Raw genomic sequence first — 20181 nt, 5'->3', positions numbered from 1 at the left:
CAAATTGTAGAAGAAAACAGTCTGAGGGAAACCATTTATGTACTTGCCCTCAACATTAGAATATAGAATATACTTTGTCTTCCGCCTTTGAACCCATACACCAGTTATTACTGTTTTCTGTGTCCTCAGAGGCATCAGAAAGTGCAGCGGAATTAAATGCGAGGGCAGCTTTTGGTGCGTGCTCACATTTTTACTATTATATTTAATATGAATATGAATATTCAATAACAAACTATTGGAACATTTTTATTTTTTAAACAGAAAACGTATTCATTGCTGTTCATTTTCTCATGTCCACAACCAACCGAGTAAAAAAAACAACAACCTTGATTTAAAATGACCTAGAGCAAACCAACCCAGACCAAACCAACGTGAACAAACCCAACTCCAACCCAGTCCAACCCAGAGGGGGCTGCGCTATATCTGCAGCAGCAGGGCCACACCGGCCAGCGTCCACTTGGAGGGCTTCTCCTTGGTCTTCAGGTTGTAGGTCCAGATGTAGGTGGGGCCCCTCTGCCGGGTCTTGTAGACGGGGCAGGCGTACACGTTGCGGACGTCCTGCTTGTCCACGGGGATGGCCCGGATGAAGATGACCGGCACGGTGGGCGTGAGCTCCTTAAGACGAGACTCCACGATCAAACCGCTCTAGGGGAGGGAGGGAGAGGGAGGGGGAGAGAGGGAGGGGGAGAGAGAGGGAGTTAGAGAGAGGGAGGGGGAGAGAGGGAGAGAGAGAGAGAGAGAGAGAGAGAGAGAGAGAGAGAGGGAGTAAGAGAGGGGGGGGAGAGACAGAGACACACAAAGAGAGAGAGAGAAAGAGAGAGAGAGAGGGATAGTGAGAGAGAGCGAGAGAGAGAGAAGGAGGAGGTGAGAGAGAGAGAGAGGAGGCGAGAGAGAGAGAGAGAGAGGGAGAGAGAGAGACAGAGATAGAAACAGAGGGAGAGAATATCGATGGAAAAGGTGTGATTTTAGTTAATTACTGTACTAAGTGTGAACTACTCATAAATCAATTTATTTCAACACTAAGTACCGCCAACCCTTTTTCGAACAAGCGTTTAAATGCACCATGCGTTTACTCTGAGCCCTTGAGAGGAGGAGAACGTCAAGTTGGCTCAGACTCTGAAGTCGTGCTTCCTCTCAGCGCTAGGCTAACACGCTGCTACCGGCTAACACGCTGCTACCTGCGAACACGCTGCTACCTGCGAACAGCGGCGGCGCTGCTGGAGCACCGGAGCGGAGGAAACGCTGAAACAGACGCGTCTGTCTGGAGGCCGTGATTCATGCCTCCACGATGATGACACACACACACACACACACACACACACACACAGGGGGGGGGGGGGGGGGAATCCATCGAGTGGTTCTAAACGTAACGCTGTCGTCTGCAGGGTAGTAACAGTCCGGTGGATCGATGGGGAGTCCACCTGAACTATCCCTTATCTGGGGCTGTTCTGCCTCACTGGAGCCAGAAAGCAACCAGCAGCAACCAGCAGCAACCAGCAGCAACCAGCAGCAACCAGCCCGATGCTAGGGGTTCGTGGAGGTAGACGAATTTCCGCTCAGGTAGGGCTGTTTTTTTTTCCAGCAGGAGCCAAAATGTTTTTGGGCTGGAAGGCAAGGCATGCATGAATAAAACTGTTTGGATAAGTAATCACCAGTGTACAACAATGTCAACAATGTGTCAAACAAAAAAAAACGTGTAAAATACAGCATCATTTCCTCCCTCTCTACCGCCAAGAGTTGCTCAGCTTAACCTTCTCTGATGTCCCAGAACTCCCCGAATAAAAACTCATTGATAAAGATGAGCAGCTTCATAAGGAATAGTCAACTCACTGCTGCACAGGGGCCCAGAGCTGACTCCAGATGGAGCTGCGTTTCCGTCTCCCATTCACACTCCCCTGCTTACTACCAGCCAGCTCCCCACTACCACCCCACCCTCCACCCAGGCTAGCACCCCCTATACCCCAGCCAGCACCCCATCCCTCCCAGCCAGCGACCCCCCAACCCACCCTCCATCCCAGCCAACCCCCCCAGCCAGGACCCCCTCCACCTCAGCCAGCCGCCCCGGCCAGCCCCACCTCCACCTCAGCCAGCCGCCCCAGCCAGCCCCACCTCCACCTCAGCCAGCCGCCCCAGCCAGCCGCCCCAGCCAGCTGCCCCAGCCAGCACAGAACTGCCCTCAGGCCTCCAGGGAAGAGACAGGAGGAGAGAGAGAGAGAGAGAGAGACAGATGAGTACGAACGAGAGGAAAGAAGATGATAGAAGAGGTGAGAAGATCAAAAAAAAGGTAGAGACAGAAAAAGGAAAAAGGAGGTAGAGAAAGAGATGGAAAAGGCAGAGGAAGCGAGTGGAGCACAAACAGGGTGGAAGAGAGGAGCAGATATCAGAACGGGCAGGAGAGGAACGAAGAGAGGAGATGAGAGGAGAGAGGAGAAGAGAGAGATTGGAAAAGGAGACGAAGGAGGTGAAAAGGGCGGAGAGGCCGAGAATACGGACCGTGGGGAAAAGTACAACGCAGGGAGAAGAGAAAATATAAGAGAAAACCAGAGGAGGGAAGAGAAAAGGAAAAGAAATGGACTTGAAGTTAACGGAAGGGAAACAGTCGTACAGATAAGAGGAGGGGCAGCGGCGTACAAGTTATGGGCAAGAAAAGTGAGAAGGACACGAGTGAGAGGGTACAGACGAAGGGAGGGTGGGAGAGAGACGAAGGGAGGGTGGGAGAGAGGCGAGGGGAGGGTGGGAGAGAGGCGAGGGGAGGGTGGGAGAGGCGAGGGGAGGGTGGGATAGAGGCGAGGGGAGGGTGGGAGAGCGACGGGGGGGTGGGAGAGAGACGAAGGGAGGGTGGGAGAGAGACGGGGGGGTGGAGGAAGGGGAAAGCTACGAGGGCACCAGTGGGCATCTCTTAGCTGCCTCCAACTTTAATGAGGGAGGGGGAGAGGGAGGGGGAGAGGGAGAGAGGGAGAGGGAGGGGGAGGGAGAGAGGGAGAGAGGGAAGAGCCACGGCGGCTCTAAAGAGTGATTTAAGTGTTAAGTGCATGCTCTGCACATTCCCTCATTAGCGGGTCCACGGGGAGGTTCTTGGAAATGTGGGTGTGTGCAGGAGCTGCAGGCTTGAGGACGGATGGAACCTCTGAGAGAGCTGAGTAATGCACTGTGTGTGTGTGTGTGTGTATGAGTATGCGTGTGTTTGTGTGTGTGTGTTTGTGTGTGTGTGTGTGTATGAGTATGCGTGTGTTTGTGTGTGTGTGTGTGTGTGTGTGTGTATGAGTATGCGTGTGTGTGTGTGTGTGTGTGTGTGTGTGTGTGTGTGTGTGTGTATGTGTATGAGTATGCGTGTGTTTGTGTGTTTGTGTGTGTGTGTGTGTGTGCCCCCGGTGGCCGACCGCTAACTAGATAGACATAAAAAAATACAAAAAAATGTTAAAAAAAAACAATTAAAAATGAACTTGCTCAAAGGGCAGGCGGAGGTACGTTAATGAAGGCAGCGCGGAGTCGTGTTTTAGTTTTTTTTCAATGGAATTTGGCTCCGAAATAAAATGTCTGTTAGCATCCTGTCTGTTAGCATTCTGTCTGGTAGCATTCTGTCTGTTAGCATCCTGTCTGTTAGCATTCTGTCTGTTAGCATTCTGTCTGTTAGCATTCTGTCTGTTAGCATCCTGTCTGTTAGCATTCTGTCTGTTAGCATTCTGTCTGTTAGCATCCTGTCTGTTAGCATTCTGTCTGTTAGCATCCTGTCTGTTAGCATTCTGTCTGTTAGCATTCTGTCTGTTAGCATCCTGTCTGTTAGCATTCTGTATGGTAGCCTTCTGTCTGTTAGCATCCTGTCTGTTAGCATCCTGTCTGTTAGCATTCTGTCTGTTAGCATTCTGTCTGTTAGCATCCTGTCTGTTAGCATTCTGTATGGTAGCCTTCTGTCTGTTAGCATCCTGTCTGTTAGCATTCTGTCTGTTAGCATCCTGTCTGTTAGCATTCTGTCTGTTAGCATTCTGTATGGTAGCATTCTGTCTGTTAGCATTCTGTCTGTTAGCATTCTGTCTGTTAGCATTCTGTCTGTTAGCATCCTGTCTGTTAGCATTCTGTCTGTTAGCATTCTGTCTGTTAGCATCCTGTCTGTTAGCATTCTGTATGGTAGCCTTCTGTCTGTTAGCATCCTGTCTGTTAGCATTCTGTCTGTTAGCATCCTGTCTGTTAGCATTCTGTCTGTTAGCATTCTGTATGGTAGCATCCTGTCTGTTAGCATTCTGTCTGTTAGCATTCTGTCTGTTAGCATTCTGTATGGTAGCATTCTGTCTGTTAGCATTCTGTATGGTAGCATTCTGTCTGTTAGCATTCTGTCTGTTAGCATTCTGTCTGGTAGCATTCTGTATGGTAGCATTCTGTCTGTTAGCATTCTGTATGGTAGCATTCTGTCTGTTAGCATTCTGTCTGTTAGCATTCTGTCTGTTAGCATTCTGTCTGTTAGCATTCTGTATGGTAGCATTCTGTCTGTTAGCATTCTGTCTGTTAGCATTCTGTATGGTAGCATCCTGTCTGTTAGCATCCTGTCTGTTAGCATTCTGTCTGTTAGCATTCTGTATGGTAGCATCCTGTCTGTTAGCATTCTGTCTGTTAGCATTCTGTCTGGTAGCATTCTGTCTGTTAGCATTCTGTCTGTTAGCATTCTGTATGGTAGCATTCTGTCTGTTAGCATTCTGTCTGTTAGCATCCTGTCTGTTAGCATTCTGTCTGTTAGCATTCTGTCTGTTAGCATCCTGTCTGTTAGCATTCTGTATGGTAGCATCCTGTCTGTTAGCATTCTGTCTGTTAGCATTCTGTCTGGTAGCATCCTGTCTGTTAGCATCCTGTCTGTTAGCATTCTGTCTGTTAGCATTCTGTATGGTAGCATCCTGTCTGTTAGCATCCTGTCTGTTAGCATTCTGTCTGGTAGCATTCTGTCTGTTAGCATTCTGTCTGTTAGCATTCTGTATGGTAGCATTCTGTCTGTTAGCGTTCTGTCTGGTAGCATTCTGTCTGTTAGCATCCTGTCTGGTAGCATTCTGTCTGTTAGCATTCTGTCTGTTAGCGTTCTGTCTGTTAGCATCCTGTCTGGTAGCATTCTGTCTGTTAGCATTCTGTCTGTTAGCGTTCTGTCTGTTAGCGTTCTGTCTGGTAGCGTTCTGTCTGGTAGCATTCTGTCTGGTAGCATCCTGTCTGTTAGTGTTCTGTCTGTTAGCGTTCTGTCTGTTAGCGTTCTGTCTGGTAGCGTTCTGTCTGGTAGCGTTCTGTCTGGTAGCGTTCTGTCTGGTAGCGTTCTGTCTGGTAGCGTTCTGTCTGTTAGCGTTCTGTCTGGTAGCGTTCTGTCTGTTAGCGTTCTGTCTGTTAGCGTTCTGTCTGTTAGCGTTCTGTCTGTTAGCGTTCTGTCTGGTAGCGTTCTGTCTGGTAGCGTTCTGTCTGGTAGCGTTCTGTCTGGTAGCGTTCTGTCTGGTAGCGTTCTGTCTGTTAGCGTTCTGTCTGTTAGCGTTCTGTCTGTTAGCGTTCTGTCTGGTAGCGTTCTGTCTGGTAGCGTTCTGTAGGGCTCCAGGCCCGCAGTCTGCAGGCTTCTGGTCGCTGCCTGATGTCCTTAAGGACCAGAGACACACTGAGGCATTAGTGTGTTATTAATGTGCTTGTGTGTGTGTGTGTGTGTGTGTATATGTACTGTATGTGTGTGTTTGTGTGTGTGTGTGTGTGTGTGTGTGTGTGTGTGTGCCTGCGTGCATATGTGTGTGCGTGTGCATGTGTGTGTGTATATGTACTGTGTGTGTGTGTGTGTGTGTGTGTGTGTGCCTGCGTGCGTATGTGTGTGCGTGTGTATGTGCATGTATGTGTGTGCGTCTGCAGCACCTGTCTCCGCCTCCCGTCCCGTAATTAGCCCGTTAATATCTCTGTCCCGCGCTAATGTGACAAACGACGCCGGACGACAACAAGGCGTGGCGGCGGGGTTGGGGGGTGGGGGGTGGGCGTGGGGGGGCTCACCTGCGTGTCCCAGCGGGCCCCCTCCATGAACAGGCCGTGCACGTAGGCGCCCTCCCGCGGCGGCGCGGCGCAGTCCTCGCGGTTCTTCTTGGTGACGTCACACTGCAGACACATCCTGTCCAGGGGCCACTCGTTCCTGTGACAAAATAAAAGCGTCGGTTGAAAATACCGTGGCGAAAAATGGATTTGGAGTTATTTAAAGGCGTCGGGTGTGTGACACGGAGATAATTAATGTGACAATCACGGGGGTGAACTCCCGACAGAATGTGGTAACGCGACACACATGAAGGGATGCAAAATGTAACAGTCCGCTGAGTTTATCAACCGGATTGATTTAAAATATACACAGTCCCTACATGCACGTCTGTTGTGCATTCAGGGACCTCAACATAAATAGACAAATTGCAAGATGTGAGAAAGTAATCTGGGTACCAGCCTAGTAAAAGAATATGGATATTAAAGGTGCGGCTATGATGTCTGATTATACTTAATAGTATACCGTAGATAGCAAAAGTCTTAACTATTGATTCAGTGCTCGGTGTGGGACGACTCTCTCAGGAGAGCATGTTATAGAATCTTGAAGTGAACTTATCCAGTCAGCGGCACTCAACCAGTTTCAGGTCAGGACCCCAAAGAAATACATTTAGTGTGACTGTGTTACCCAAGCAGCCACTCACAAAACACTGAGCACGCCGCAGAACGGGGATCCTTTAGCTACAGTACATCATGCACCGTCACGCCCCGCCACAAGTCCTCTTCTACCGAGTCTCTCGGGACGGACGGTGGCCTGAATGTTATTTTCTTTCTAATACTCCAGCCCACAAGTCTGTACTCGAGGTGGCCACATAGACACGAGTCCAGAAATCCAGAACCTGATCCAAAGGATTAGGACCAATCTCGACCCGGTGTTGAGAAAAAGGCCCACCCGGAAACATAAGGCCGAGGCGATTGTAATGCATGGCTCAGTACCGCGTTGTGATGGAAACACCTCTCTGGACTTCTAGGTGTGCTTTCTCAAACCCTGGCTCCCTAAAGTACAGACACCGTTGTATAAAAAGAGATTCAACCTCAGACTGGATCACGACCCATTTTGAGTCCCTCCACGTAGTTTAGGAAACACTGCTGGGAGTCTACTACCAAACTACCAAATCAATCGCCAATTCTTTCCAACAGACTTCCAACAGCCAGAGCAGTGTGTGTGTGTGTGTGCGTGCACATGTGTGTGTGTGTGTGTGTGTATGTACTGTATGTATGAATGTATGTGTTTGTGTATGTGCGTGCGTGTGTGTATATGTATATGTGTGTGTGTGTGTGTGTGTGTGTGTGTGTGTATGTGGGTGCGTGTGTGCATATGTTTGTGTGTGTGTGCATATATGTATGTATCTGTGTGTGTATGTGTGTGCACATGTGTGTGTGTGTGTGTGTGTGTGTGTGTGTGTGCGTGTGTGTGTGTGTGTGTGTGTGTGCGTCCACATGTGTGTGTGTGTGTGTGTGTGTGTGTGTGTGTGTGTGTGTGTGTGTGTGTGTGTGTGTGTGTGCGTACATATGTATTTATGTGTGTGTGTGTGTGTGTGTGTATGTGCGTGTGTGTGTAGATATGTATATGTATGTGTGTGTGGGGGGGGGCTCCCTCAGCCAACCAGAGCCCTCTATGCGGTGGACGGCGCGGTGAGGACCCGCCCACCTTCTGGCCATGGCCTGCATGATGGCGGTGAGGAAGGACTGGGGGTTGAAGAAGCCGGCCAGCCACACGGACGTGGGCAGGCAGAAGTCGGCCGCCCAGGCCTCCAGCTCCTTGATGCGGGCCAGCAGGTCGCTGAACCACAGCGTCAGCCCCGACATGGACGGGTAGGCCCGCTGGCTCCAGCCCCCCGGGACCACGTCCAGGAAGATGGCGTTCTGCAGCTCCTCCATGTCCCCCGTCATGGTGAGCTCTCCCTAGGGGGGGGAGGGGGGGAGAGGGGGAGAGAGGAGGGGGGGAGGGTGGGGGAGGGAGAGAGAGAGGAGATAGAGGAGGGAGGGAGAGGGAGGTGGGGGTGAGATAGAAGGGAGGGAGGGGGAGATAGGAGAGAGGGAGGGGGAGATAGGAGAGAGGGAGGGGGAGATAGGAGAGAGGGAGGAGGAGATAGGAGAGAGGGAGGGGGAGATAGGAGAGAGGGAGGGGGAGATAGGAGAGAGGGAGGGGGAGATAGGAGAGAGGGAGGGGGAGATAGGAGAGAGGGAGGGGGAGATAGGAGAGAGGGAGGGGGAGATAGGAGAGAGGGAGGGGGAGGAGGGAGGGAGAGGAGGGAAGGGGGGGTGTCAGTCATTGGGGTTTACAGGGTCTGACTTATGGGCTCAACCCGACCTGAGCTCTGGTGACAGAGCTCCTGGGCGGGTTCTCTACGTTCTATCACAGCTCTGCTGTTCAGACACGGTTCCCTCCATGCCCGCTAAAGAGCGCCTCTCTTACACTGCGGTGGAATGTAGGATGGAATGAATACAGAATGAAGACATTCACCTTGGCCTTTGTGATAAGAATTGATGAGAAAACATGATGATTCTGTTTGGAATATCAAATATGAGCCGACATTCTCGCTGTGTGTGTGCCGGGCTTCAGCCTCACCCGGTCTGGTCGTTGTACCGCACATCTGTAAAATTGCTCAGTGACTTTGATCTCCAGAACAATGCTGACATCTTTCAACAATTTTCACTAATTGCCTTCACACAATTCCCCAAATGTGAAATGTTGTGTTCACATTTGTCTGGGCTATAATGGTTTAATGGTCATAATGGTTTTGGGGGGGGGCTGCATCTTATTTGGAGACCCCCCGGAAGGCCTGATAGCAGCAACACCGAGGTTAACAAAATCACAGAAAAGTGATGTCTGAAAACTGCAAACTCTTTGCCTCTGGTAAATCCCCAGATTTACTCATTCTGATTCGCCAAAAGGACATTCTGAGGAACAGCCTGTGAGCGCATATGGGGACGTCTGCTGTGCATCATTTTGCTGCCGTCCTTTCTGATGCGCTCGCTAATATTTACTCTAATTAAAAAAAGAAACCACTTCCTTTCAATTATGCCAGATGCCTCTTCTTTCTTTTTTTTTTTTTATTAAAGTGTAATACAAAAATAAATGCAAAATAATTTTAATTTTAATTGATTTGAAAACTCATCACCCTCATCATCATCATCATTCTGATCAGCAGTATCATCAGCATCATCATCATCATCATCATCTTCCTCAGCCTCATCTTCATCACAAAGTGCCTGAGTGTGTGTCTGCCCCCTTCACAAACCAGCGGTTGTCATGAAAACACGCGTGCAGACAGGACCTCAGATAAGCACACACACACACACACACACACACACACACCGACTGTACGATAAGGGGAGTAGATGTGGTAGATGGCGACGCCAGACAGCGCACACAAGGAATGTGCGATAAAAAAATAGATCTAACACAACAGTGTGTTCTCCCTCCAGCACTACGACTTTATTGCTGGGATAGGTTTTCGCTGGATTTATCTATATATCCCTCTGCGTGAACCATTCCCCTTCCGGCAATCGGGGAAAAATATACTAGTTGGTTCACGGTTGGAGCAAGACGCACATAGACACACACACACACACACACACACACACACACACGGTACCAACACACTGCCGACGCTAACATCCCTATGTATTTCGCTATAAAACACGAGATATGATTCCATTTGCCGGTACAAAAGTGTGCATGGCGTCTAAATCAGTCCATTTATTGGGGCTGGGGCTGTCGGGAGATCCGAATCTCATAACTCCTGACAAATGTTTTGGCACGCTTTTATTTTAGCTTCGCCTTCCCGTTTTTCTCGTCCCTTTTTTCCTCCTGACACCCGGCGCCTCCGGGCGTGGATACGCCGAGGACAGATGTCTCATTCCGTTTTTTTTGCCCTCTGTAAGCAAGAAGTTGAGTCATCTTTTAAGACTGCGAACGCTGACAAACAGCAGCAAGAGCGAAACGACAAAAGCCTAATATATGCATGAATACTAATATGCCAACTTGTCAGTGTCTGCGACGTCCCCGACAACAAGGAGTGAATCATGTGTGTCAAAGGTAGACACTCTCTCCGTGTTCCGTGTTTGTCTTCTCGTGCGTCGGGGCAATCCCTTATCATTTGATTGAAGGCTCCCGGTGCCGTTCAGCAATTGTTTTAGCGACGATTGAAAAAAAAAACTACATCTAAAAACGTGTTAATTAAACGGTCAACGTCATCATCGCTGCCACGGGAAACCGCTCTTTGCTCAAACCCCAACCCCAGAGCTCACGGTGTGCTAGTTGCTAGCTGCTAGCTTCCAGGTCCAGAGTCCGTGAAAGGATGTTTTGAAGGGGTTCTAATTTTCCATTCATATTAAAAGAATATTCAAACACCATTCTCTTCATTTCAATGCAATACGCAAAGGGCGTCAGCAGCATTTTGAGTGTGGGGTGGACATATTTTGGCGGGGGGTCTAGAGGTCCTCCCCCATAAAAATAGGCCTAGATGCAATTTCCCACATTCTGGTGCATTTGACCATGTTTTTAGATTTAAAATCTCCCTCTTTCATTGTTTTTCCTTGGAGCTGGCATGGTCTGCAATTACTGACTGCTATTATGTCCTGGTGTAATACACAGAGGACTGACACTGACAACTTTTTTGGCACTTTATTCTCTATTTAATGAGAGCAAAATATGAGGATTTAAAATTCACTGAGAGTGAATTAGAAAAGAATGAGGTGACTTTGAGGAAACATATACATTAATGTATAACATAACTACATAACATAACTACATTAATGTCATGCATCAAAAAATCTCGAACAAGTTATGAGGAAACATAAAATGTGTACCTAGGCTACTCAGCGCTTAAATTAGAATCAATCTTAGTGCCTCAGTGCCCTGCAGAACATAAAACTATAACTCAATACAACTGCAAACCAAGGAAAATACAAGGATTTTGGTGAAATAAACTAAAATGTCCTTATGTCCATCTCATCTGTGGAACAGTCAATGTTGGAGACCAAATAGGCTCGAAGGTTTCCTGGTAGGCTAGCCTACGTTTGAATTGTTTTAACGAACCAAAGTTAACGATCTAACATGACCTGGCACTAAAATAAAGGCTAAATATCTGAACAGAAAGAAAGCCTTTTCAGCTAAAGCTGGTCATTTTGACAATGACTGTGTTGCTGAAGTCTGTCGCTGTCGTTGATCCGACTCTCAAAGGCAACATAGGCTTGCTTCTGTGCACGTTTTGAATATGCGTGTGTGTTGCAGCTGTGTGTGGTAAGAAACCAGGAAAACACAGAGTTTGGTTGGATTTCTGTTGATATGGCTATTCCCCCTACTGATAAAGTGGAACGGATTTGATTGTGAAGCAATGGAAAGAATGCTGGACTAGTAGACCAGTCATGCACTAATATTTTTGACGGCAAATGTGGGGGGGGGGGGGGGGGGGTCCAAACTCTTTTTTTTTTAAGGTGAGGGGGACGTGCCCCCCACCAATCATATGGTGGCGACGCCCATGGCAATAGGCTATAGAAAACCCACCGCAAAAATACATTAGAATAGCTAAAGACCTAATTAAAGAAGGAACAAACTCCCATCCCAGCCTGAAGTGGCACCACGGTGTGAACGGGCCCCGCCGTCGTCGGCTCACCTTGAGGCCCAGGGACAGCTCGCGCAGGGTGCGGCGCATCTCCTGCGTCAGGAAGTTCATGCGCTCGCACTCCTGCAGCGCCACCACCTGGTAGGGAGTCCTCTCCTCCGCCCGGGCCAGCAGCTCCAGCATGTTGAAGTCCTCCGGAAGCCTCTCCGTGATCTCCTCCAGCAGCGCACGCACCTGGGGGGGGGGGGGGGGGGGGTGAGGGAGCAAGTTTTTAATTGAGTTTAGTGAATAAAGGAGCGTTGGAGGTAATTGAGTGAATGAGTGAACAAAGGAGGGAAGTGAGTGACTGAATGGGCTAAGTGAGTGAATGAGTGGACAAATGAGTGAAGGAATTAGCTGAGTGTATGCATTTGAAATCCCCACGTATGACATCCCTACAAAGTGTGTGAGGGAGATTAAGTGAATGAACCCGGGAGTGAAGTGAGTGAATGAGTGAGGTTCCTTAAGTGTGCGGATGGGTTGAGCGGAACACTGGAGAGCGACAGAACAGTAAGAGGATAGAGAAGAGCGTACGGGGAGAGGAGAGAGCGAGCGAGGGAGAAGGAGCAGCGCCGAGCGGGGCAAATGAGTGAGCGTGACAGCGTTGTTTGGGGACGAGTTAATGAACGAGCGCTGGAGTGTGGCGCGTGGCGCGCGCCGGGGGGGGGGGGGGGGGGGGGGGGGCACGGGAGAGGCGGAGGAGCGGCGGTGGGCGAGCGAGCGGGCGGGCAACCGAGTGGAAAGCAACAGCCGAGGAGACGCAGAGAGCTGTCAGATCACAGCGGGGGGCAGGGGGGACGGCTCCGTACGGCTCCGTCTGCGGTGGGCCAGTCGTTCAGCACCAGAGGAAATTAAATACAGTGATGAAAAAACACCAAAGGATTGTGAGTGTGTGAGATAAGAAGGACAAGGGGAGTCCTCCTCCACGCTGCTCACAGACCGGTGTGCTGGTGGCCGGGCGCGGTGCGATCCTAATAAATCAATAGCCTCCCTTCCGTTCGTATTGAACATGATAAATAAATACTTGATGAGATAATTGGGGTTCAATCTCATTTGCTCAAAGGCGTCCCCCGCCCCACGTTTGGTCTGAAACATCAGTGTCAACAATTGGAGGATCTGTTACCAGTTTGGAATAAAGGTGGCGGCATTAATATTCATGGGGGGGAAAAGAATAATGCAGCAGCAGCAGCTTGGCCTTCCACACCAGTGTGCTCTAATCCCAGAAGACGATCAATGCTTCATCATATTTCCGCGGCTAAGTGATGTGCAGCCAACGCTCGTGTCGGCAGTTTCCCAAGGCAGCGCCGCGCCCGGAGATCAATCCCGGGATTATGCACAGCACAAAGGATATGAGGTCATCATATCTATGGATTTTCGGTTCAGCTATCGGACGGCTGGGCCTGTCGGCCTGCGGGTGAGAGGGGGGGAATACAAAGTGGAGCCGGTGTACCGACCGTCACCGGGTGAGACAGCCTACAGCGAGGGAGACGGGAGACGGGAAAGGTCACACGTCCAGCCCCGCCCCCCCCCCGCCGAACACGCAACCAAACAGCCAGCAGCGCGCTGAGGGGATACTATAAAAACACCCGTTCTTCTGACGTTGTTGCTCCGCCTGGAACGTTAAACTCTGAACGCGTGGCCAAACAGAAAGGTTGCCAGGACTCCAAAAAAGTTCTGTTCCTTTTGAAAGGCACTTAATCCCTCGCCAGGCTTTGGTTACGTGACGAGAGGCTGGGAAAAAAAAACACCTGAGGGAAAGCTAGGAAGGACACGGGGTTGATGGGAGCTGGACTCCTGGTGTCCAAGCTAATAAAACACTTTAAAATGTACCTCTCTAAAAAGTAGGAGTGGACCGAACTACACGATGGACGTTTACATTCAGCAGACACTGTTATCCAAAGCGACTTCCAGCGGTTCATTCACACACACAGACGACGGTAGGAACACTACAAGGCGACAGCCAGCTCGTCGGGGGCAGTGAGGGTGTGTTCGCTCAGGGACATCTCGACCCGCGGCTAGGAGGAGCCGGGGATCCACCCAGCAGCGTGGCCCAAATGTGGGCCACACCTGGCCCACATTTTGGGGCAACCATCTGGGATTTGCCTAACTGATAATAATAATTATAATAATAATTAATACCCGCCACATTCCCTGCTCATTTGCATAAAGCCAGAGATTGTGACGTACCTTCTCCTCCCGCGTGTCTCCGCCTCCTTCGCCGCCGCCGCCGTTGCGCGGCTGCATCTCCAGCACGGTGCGGAACAGCTTCTCCGAGGTCTGGCTCAGGAAGCCGATCTCGGCGTTGGGGTGCAGGCCGTACAGGTAGGGCGACTCGGCGGGGAGGCTGTCGTCAATGTACTGGACAGGGAGGAGGACAAGACAGCCGTTAGGTCTGAGGACAAGACAGCTGCTAGGTCTGGAGCAGATGGGGATCCCCTTTAATGTGTCACAGACACGTACGATACGTCTACAATTACGCCTACTTCAACATACACAAGCATCTCCTCAAAACATATATTGTAGTCATAGGGACAAACTGAATCCAACCAATACTATTCCCAGTAACCACTGCCTGTCCTTCGATCGTTGTAGTAGTCAAACCGTTTGAATTATTGAAATAGCTTTACGTTTACATTTAGCAGACGCTTTCATCCAAAGCGATTTACAGAAAGTTAATTTTTTAAGAAAAAATATATATCGCTGTCAGTACAGTAAAGATGTTCATAGAAACAAGTGCCAAGCACCTACAACTGCTAGGTTAACCCATTCCCCGTGTGCAACAAGATAGCTAGGATAAGTACAATTTTTAAGCTTTAACGAATTCTGATTGTCTGATTGGACAACAACTACATAGCGTTAGTCATTCAACCTTTCTACCATCATGTTACTGTGATATACAGTTTATAGCGGTAACGTACGTTCAGAATTCAAAGTGGAAATACGTTACGTTCAAACAGCAGTCAAAGTATTACCACAGACGCGGCTTCCGACACATCACACCTAATTCTCGATGTGTTTGTTACGTTAACTTCAGTTTAAGAGTCATGTTTTATTCATGGCCTTCCCGCCGTCGTGGGGCGGAGCGGAGAGACGGGCGCTGAACGGCGAGGGGGGGGGGGGGGGAGTTATTCAGACGCTCGGCGTGGATCAATCACCGAGATGTTAATGACGATAACAAGAGCGACGCCGGGAAAAAAAAACCCTGCCATCTTCCATCTGCCGGTTGGGTAATGAACGCTGATGTGCTTTTAAGCGAAACGTGGATGAAAGCGTGAGTTCAATTTAGAGGAAAAAAAGAGTGCCTCTTTGTACTGCACTTACATTTGATAGTATGAGACATAAATAAAACCTTTTAATCATAATATCTCGGTAAAATGGAAAGTATACGTTGGATACGTTGAAGTATACGTCGCCACTTCTCCACGCGTAACTTTGGACGCCTGCAACTTAGCGTGCAAATTTAACATTTTTATCTGCGGGTGTAAAACCCTTTAAAATGACTAATTTAAAGAGCTAGCCTTATCTTATTTCAATCATCTGATTAACACTTGTCTCTCGCCTCCTCTCGTCTCTCTCTCTCTCTCTCTCTGTTCCCTCCAGCCTCGATCATCCCCCCTTCACTCAGGACCCCCTGTACCGAGGAACCCCCCTGTACCCAGGACCCTCTCCTCACATCTTCCCACCCGCTCCTCTCGCCCTTTGACCCCGTTGAAGTGAGCGAGGAGCCCACAGCTCTGTAGTACCGGGAGAGACTCTGCTGAAGCTTGACTGCAGATGACCCCGTCCTCTCCTCTTGATTCCCCCCTCACCTCCTTCCATGTCCTCTTCCTCTCATGTCCTCCCCTGTCCTCTAATCTCCATAAGGAGATTAGAGGCCCCTCCCTCCCTGAGGTTCCTGGGAAAAGTCCCTTCCCGGGCTCAAGCCCCGCCCGCCGAGGCTCCCAGCCATGGCCGACGTGTGTGTTCCCACTAAGCAGACCTCATGCTGGGTCATAATTAGCTACATGTACCCCGTCCCCACACCCATCACCTCCCCCAGTAGCCCCACAGTGTTCCACGGGGGCTGGGTTTGGGCAGAAGCTCATGGTGGTCTTATTTCGTCAGCTGGCATCCGACCAATGTCAACGTTCACATGGTGTATTTTCTGTCACCTCTCATCATCATCATCATCATCATGGTTTGCTCCTGTTGTCTAAAATGGTCAACAGATTTCATTTATATAGTGCTTGACATTCACCCATTCATACACCGACAGCTGTATCATCAGCAAGCTGGTGGTAGCAGTTAGGGCAGAGGGCCGTCTTGCTCGGGGACACCTCAACACTGAACTAGTAGGAGCCCGGGATTGAACCAGCAACCTTCAGACGGCCACCCAGTCTACCCCCTGAGCCACTGCCACGGTCTCACACCGGGAAGTACAACGAGGCCGAATACAGCCAACTGCTATCTGCTTACTGCATCACATTCATCTAAATGGAACAAATTAAGGTAATATGCCTGCCGAAGCTCATGTTCCCTAATTTCCCCCCCCTTAAGTGAATGATTTATTTGCTGAGGCAAATTTCATATTGCGCCGCAGCAGATGAAACCACTACCTGCACGGAGATTCCTGTGGAGCACTGCAGGCGCACCCCTAACCTGATAACACCCAAACCCATCAAGTCTCCTCCGCACAGAGTGGGAGCCGCTCACGTCAAACCATTATCCTTCTCTGTGTCCCCAGCGGAGCACAGTGAGGGGCGTCTGATCAACAAAACGGCACGACCGCATGTAGCAGAGGAGATGATCGGCGCTGAACGACTGACTCAGTGTCTCAATCAGAAGCTATTTTTATCCCCGGCGATGACTCACCCGCTACATGTTTATTTATTATTTCTCTCCTCTCCCCCCTCCCTGTTTGCCGTGACCTTATCTCTCCGACCGCGGCAACAAACGGACACATTCTCAGAACCGCAGCACACATCTCTCTTGTTCTTGTTTTTGGGGGGGGGGGGGTGACTCACCTGGTTTTTTAAGTTTTTTTTTTAAGTTACCCTTTATTGTCCCTTTTTGGGGGAAATTCTTTCTCTGCTTTTGACCCATCCGGGAGCCGGTGAGCACACCCGGAGCAGTCGGTGAGGGGTGGGGGGGGGGGGGGGTGACTCACCTGGTGGTAGCCGTTGTAGTCGGTGTTGCCGGGGATGAGGAAGCCGGGGGCCAGGGAGTGCTCCCCCTCCACCATCTCTGGCTTGATGAACTCCTCCAGGTACGTGCGGCACAGTCTGCGGTCCCAGTCGTCCGTGATGTGGCCCCCGTACATTATCTCCCCGAACAGGTAGCGCAGGTCGTCATACGGCACCTGGAGGGGGGACGGGGGGACGGGGGGGGGGACGGGGGGGGGACGGGGGGGAGGGTTGGGTCGGGGGGTGGGTGGGTGGAGGGGCGTTCTCATTGTCATGAGGGCATGGCGTGCCAGGAGGTGGCTAATGATTTTTGTTGTTCCGTCTCTGTAATTAAGGTCGCACACAATCAGATTTTCAATTAAGATTAGAAATGAGGGTGAGAGTGTTTCTGTGTTGGTTTTTTTTTTTCTCTTTCCCCAGAGGGACAACGGCCAGTGCACGCGCGCCGCGCCGTGCACGCACACACACACTTGGAAAGCGCACACACGCGTCCACACCGAGCGACACGCGCACATTACAGCGGGCCGTATCGATCGTCCGGGATTGTAATTAAAATGATGTGTCTCATATACCGATCGTTTTGTCAACAAATGGCTGTCATTCAAGGCATTAAGTAGCATTCCCTTGTTATCTTCCCTTCAGCTGGTGACTTAGCAACTCTGTTTTTTTAGCTGCTTCCTCTCTTGCCGTAGCAGCAGCACTTTACAGAACCGTCACGTCGTCAATCCATCTCTTAAAAGATGTAGTGGCACCACACCTAATCACTATGCATTATCTTACACAAATAAATGGGGGTTGGGCTCGGGTCCAGTGGCTTGTCAATCGGGATCCAATTCCAATGACTGATAGCGAATCGATTTACCCCACAACACGAGTAAGCGAGTCATTACACGTGGGGGAAAAAAACAAAGATAATATATTCCTCCACGAATTTGACATACGTCGATGGACGGAGCGCGACCGTCCAAAACACCCCACCCCCCACCGGCCCTCCGTCTGGGAACATGCGCTCCACCAGCGCTCACCTTGGGGTTGGCCTCCAGGTAGTTGTACAGCACGTTGATGGAGATGGTGAGGTCCCCGGTGTTGAAGGGGTACGACCGGTTCCAGCCCTGGGGCCCGAACTTCCTCCTCTCCGCCACCGCTGCGTGGAAGTAGCACAGCGCAAACAGGATGCTCCGGAACTCGTTCTCCCGGGCACACATCTCCAGAGTGTCCTGTGGACAGACAGAGAGACAGAGAGAGAGAGAGACACACAGAGAGAGAGAGAGAGAGAGAGAGAGAGAGAGAGAGAGAGACAGACACACAGAGAGAGAGAGAGAGAGAGAGAGAGAGAGAGAGAGAGAGAGAGAGAGAGAGACAGAGAGACAGAGAGAGAGACAGACAGAAAGATCCTTTAATATATACGTTCTGAAACAGCCTAACTCTGACCCTGTTTTGGAACCCCAACCCCATTCTTGCACCTATGCCTCACCTTAACCCCTAACCCGAAGCCAATGTGTAGTCACATGCTGTTAAAGTAGATGCTATTTTGTTTTCACTTATTTGCCTAATTCACAGGTATAACTTGTTAAAATACACTAACAATGTGATGTAAAATGTAACCTCTACAGCACTACACTGCTACACCCAATCACTATGCAGAAGGAACGTTTGCCTCAGACCAATCAAAAGCCGCCTTCATGATCTTGTCTGGGATTTTGTCTGCCATGCGAGTGCGACCACTAACTCCTTAACTCAGTGTTTCTGAGACTAAAGGGAGCTCTTAGGCCCAGCATGGTAAAGCCCTGATGAGGTTTATTAGCAGCATTATGATTGTTATTAGTACATTAAACAGTGTGTATCTGCTTGACCTGGCGCCTCGTCCTAATCGTCTCCATCTCTACTTGATGGTTATGACTGGGGGGGCTTTTATTTATTCATAAAGTCATCTTCTTTTTTAGTGACTCCAGTTGTAAAGTGAAGCGCCTTGCGGGGACAGTAAACATTCCCACTCCCTATATTATTAAGCGTTCTCCATAAGAGCATGACAGAGCGGAGCCGGAGGGCGTGTGTATCAAAGACTGCAAACAATATGAACGTCTGAGCGTGTGTGACGTCACCCGTTGGTTAACCCACCACCGTTCTCGGGGGTGTAGATTTCCCGTGCTGTTATTTTATTAACCGGCAGGGGAATGGATCCATGTTTGCCGCATCGAGGGCGGGGCTTGCACAGCCGCCTCCCACCGGCTCATACGCCTCGGCCTTTGAATGTACGACGATCCGATCTCGGTTGTTTACCGTTGACTTACCGTTAACGGCGGCCAAGTCATTCTACCCAAAAAACCACCAGTTAATCAACGACACGCTAGTCACTTACTAGCACACTTACTAGCATGCGTACGAATCATTTGTAAAAGATTTGTACCGATTTTTCTTACTGGTTCCGCACCACAAACAAAACAACAACAACACGACAACCTGGCTGACATTTGAGCGGAGGCCGTGCAGCCGGCAGCGGTACAGGCGGCCTGCTGTGTGGCAACAATAAGAGGCAGAGGCAGCGCCGCACGCGGCCCGCTGACGGGAGGTCCCTCGCGGCGGCGGCGGAGGCTGCCCGGGGTGCGCGCGCGTGTGTGTGTGCTAACAGGCAGACAGACAGATAATACAAACGACTTTAGAAAAGAAAATAACAACCGCCACAAGATTTCCTTTTAATTGACACAACTTGTCAACTGCTATCAGCCTGCGACCGCCTCCGGGGCCCATGGTGCCAGACAGGAGAATATTAATACGAGTACAAATAATAATAGTAATAATAATTTAAAATGACGTCTGTAATGGAGGAGGGGGGGATATTGGGGTTGAAGTCGTGGGGGGCAAATTGAGGGGGGGGGGGGTGGGGGGGAGGGGAGGTAAATAAGTATGGAACTCCAAACACAAATCAAAACTCAAGCGTAGCGCACAAGCAGAAGCTGAACTTCATTGCGTCAAAGGCGTCACAGCGGAAGGCATGTCAAATCCCACGAGGGCCATTAAGACCTCTGAAATCGATCAGCTGACAAACAATCGGAGGCAGAATAAACAGATCCCACGCCGAAAAGTCGCGCTCTATCTACGTCCACGCTGCCAGTTCTGCTGTTTGGAGGGCTGATAGGGGAGGGTCAGGATTTGGGCGTCTTGGCCTGTCTTCGATGCTTCCCGGGGTAAGACGAGAGCACAGAGACCGCCTTTTTTTGTAGACGGCTTCAGATCCCTTTTGATCCCTCGTTGGTACCGGTGAGCGTTAGCACGCTGAGGTGAGGCCTCAGGCTACAGAGCGTTTGCTCTAACTCAAAAAACACCATCCAAACATTGCACACATGATCAACTGTGTATGTCTGTAATAAACTACGTTACAAGGG

The 20181-nt window shown here is 50.1% G+C and overlaps 1 protein-coding gene across 1 annotated transcript in view; it reads right to left on the bottom strand.

Moving 5' to 3' along the window:
* Positions 1-417: 417 nt before the first annotated feature.
* The window catches only part of dnah9 (dynein, axonemal, heavy chain 9), a gene marked incomplete at its 3' end in the record, with an annotated part of 148941 nt that continues 129177 nt past the window's right edge, over positions 418-20181 (bottom strand). The window contains exons 67-73 of the mRNA XM_084485520.1: positions 17824-18015; positions 16783-16974; positions 13824-13994; positions 11649-11831; positions 7676-7929; positions 5992-6127; positions 418-645 (exon numbers count right to left, since the gene is read on the bottom strand). Of these exons, the coding sequence (XP_084341646.1) occupies positions 418-645; positions 5992-6127; positions 7676-7929; positions 11649-11831; positions 13824-13994; positions 16783-16974; positions 17824-18015 (1356 nt within the window). The remainder of the gene's footprint in view (positions 646-5991; positions 6128-7675; positions 7930-11648; positions 11832-13823; positions 13995-16782; positions 16975-17823; positions 18016-20181) is intronic.

The sequence above is a fragment of the Micromesistius poutassou genome (assembly GCF_964030765.1).
Source record: "Micromesistius poutassou genome assembly, chromosome: 21".
Lineage (NCBI taxonomy): Eukaryota > Metazoa > Chordata > Actinopteri > Gadiformes > Gadidae > Micromesistius > Micromesistius poutassou.
The sequence above is the reverse complement of the archived record's forward strand: the minus strand, read 5'-3'. Positions and strand labels throughout refer to the sequence as shown.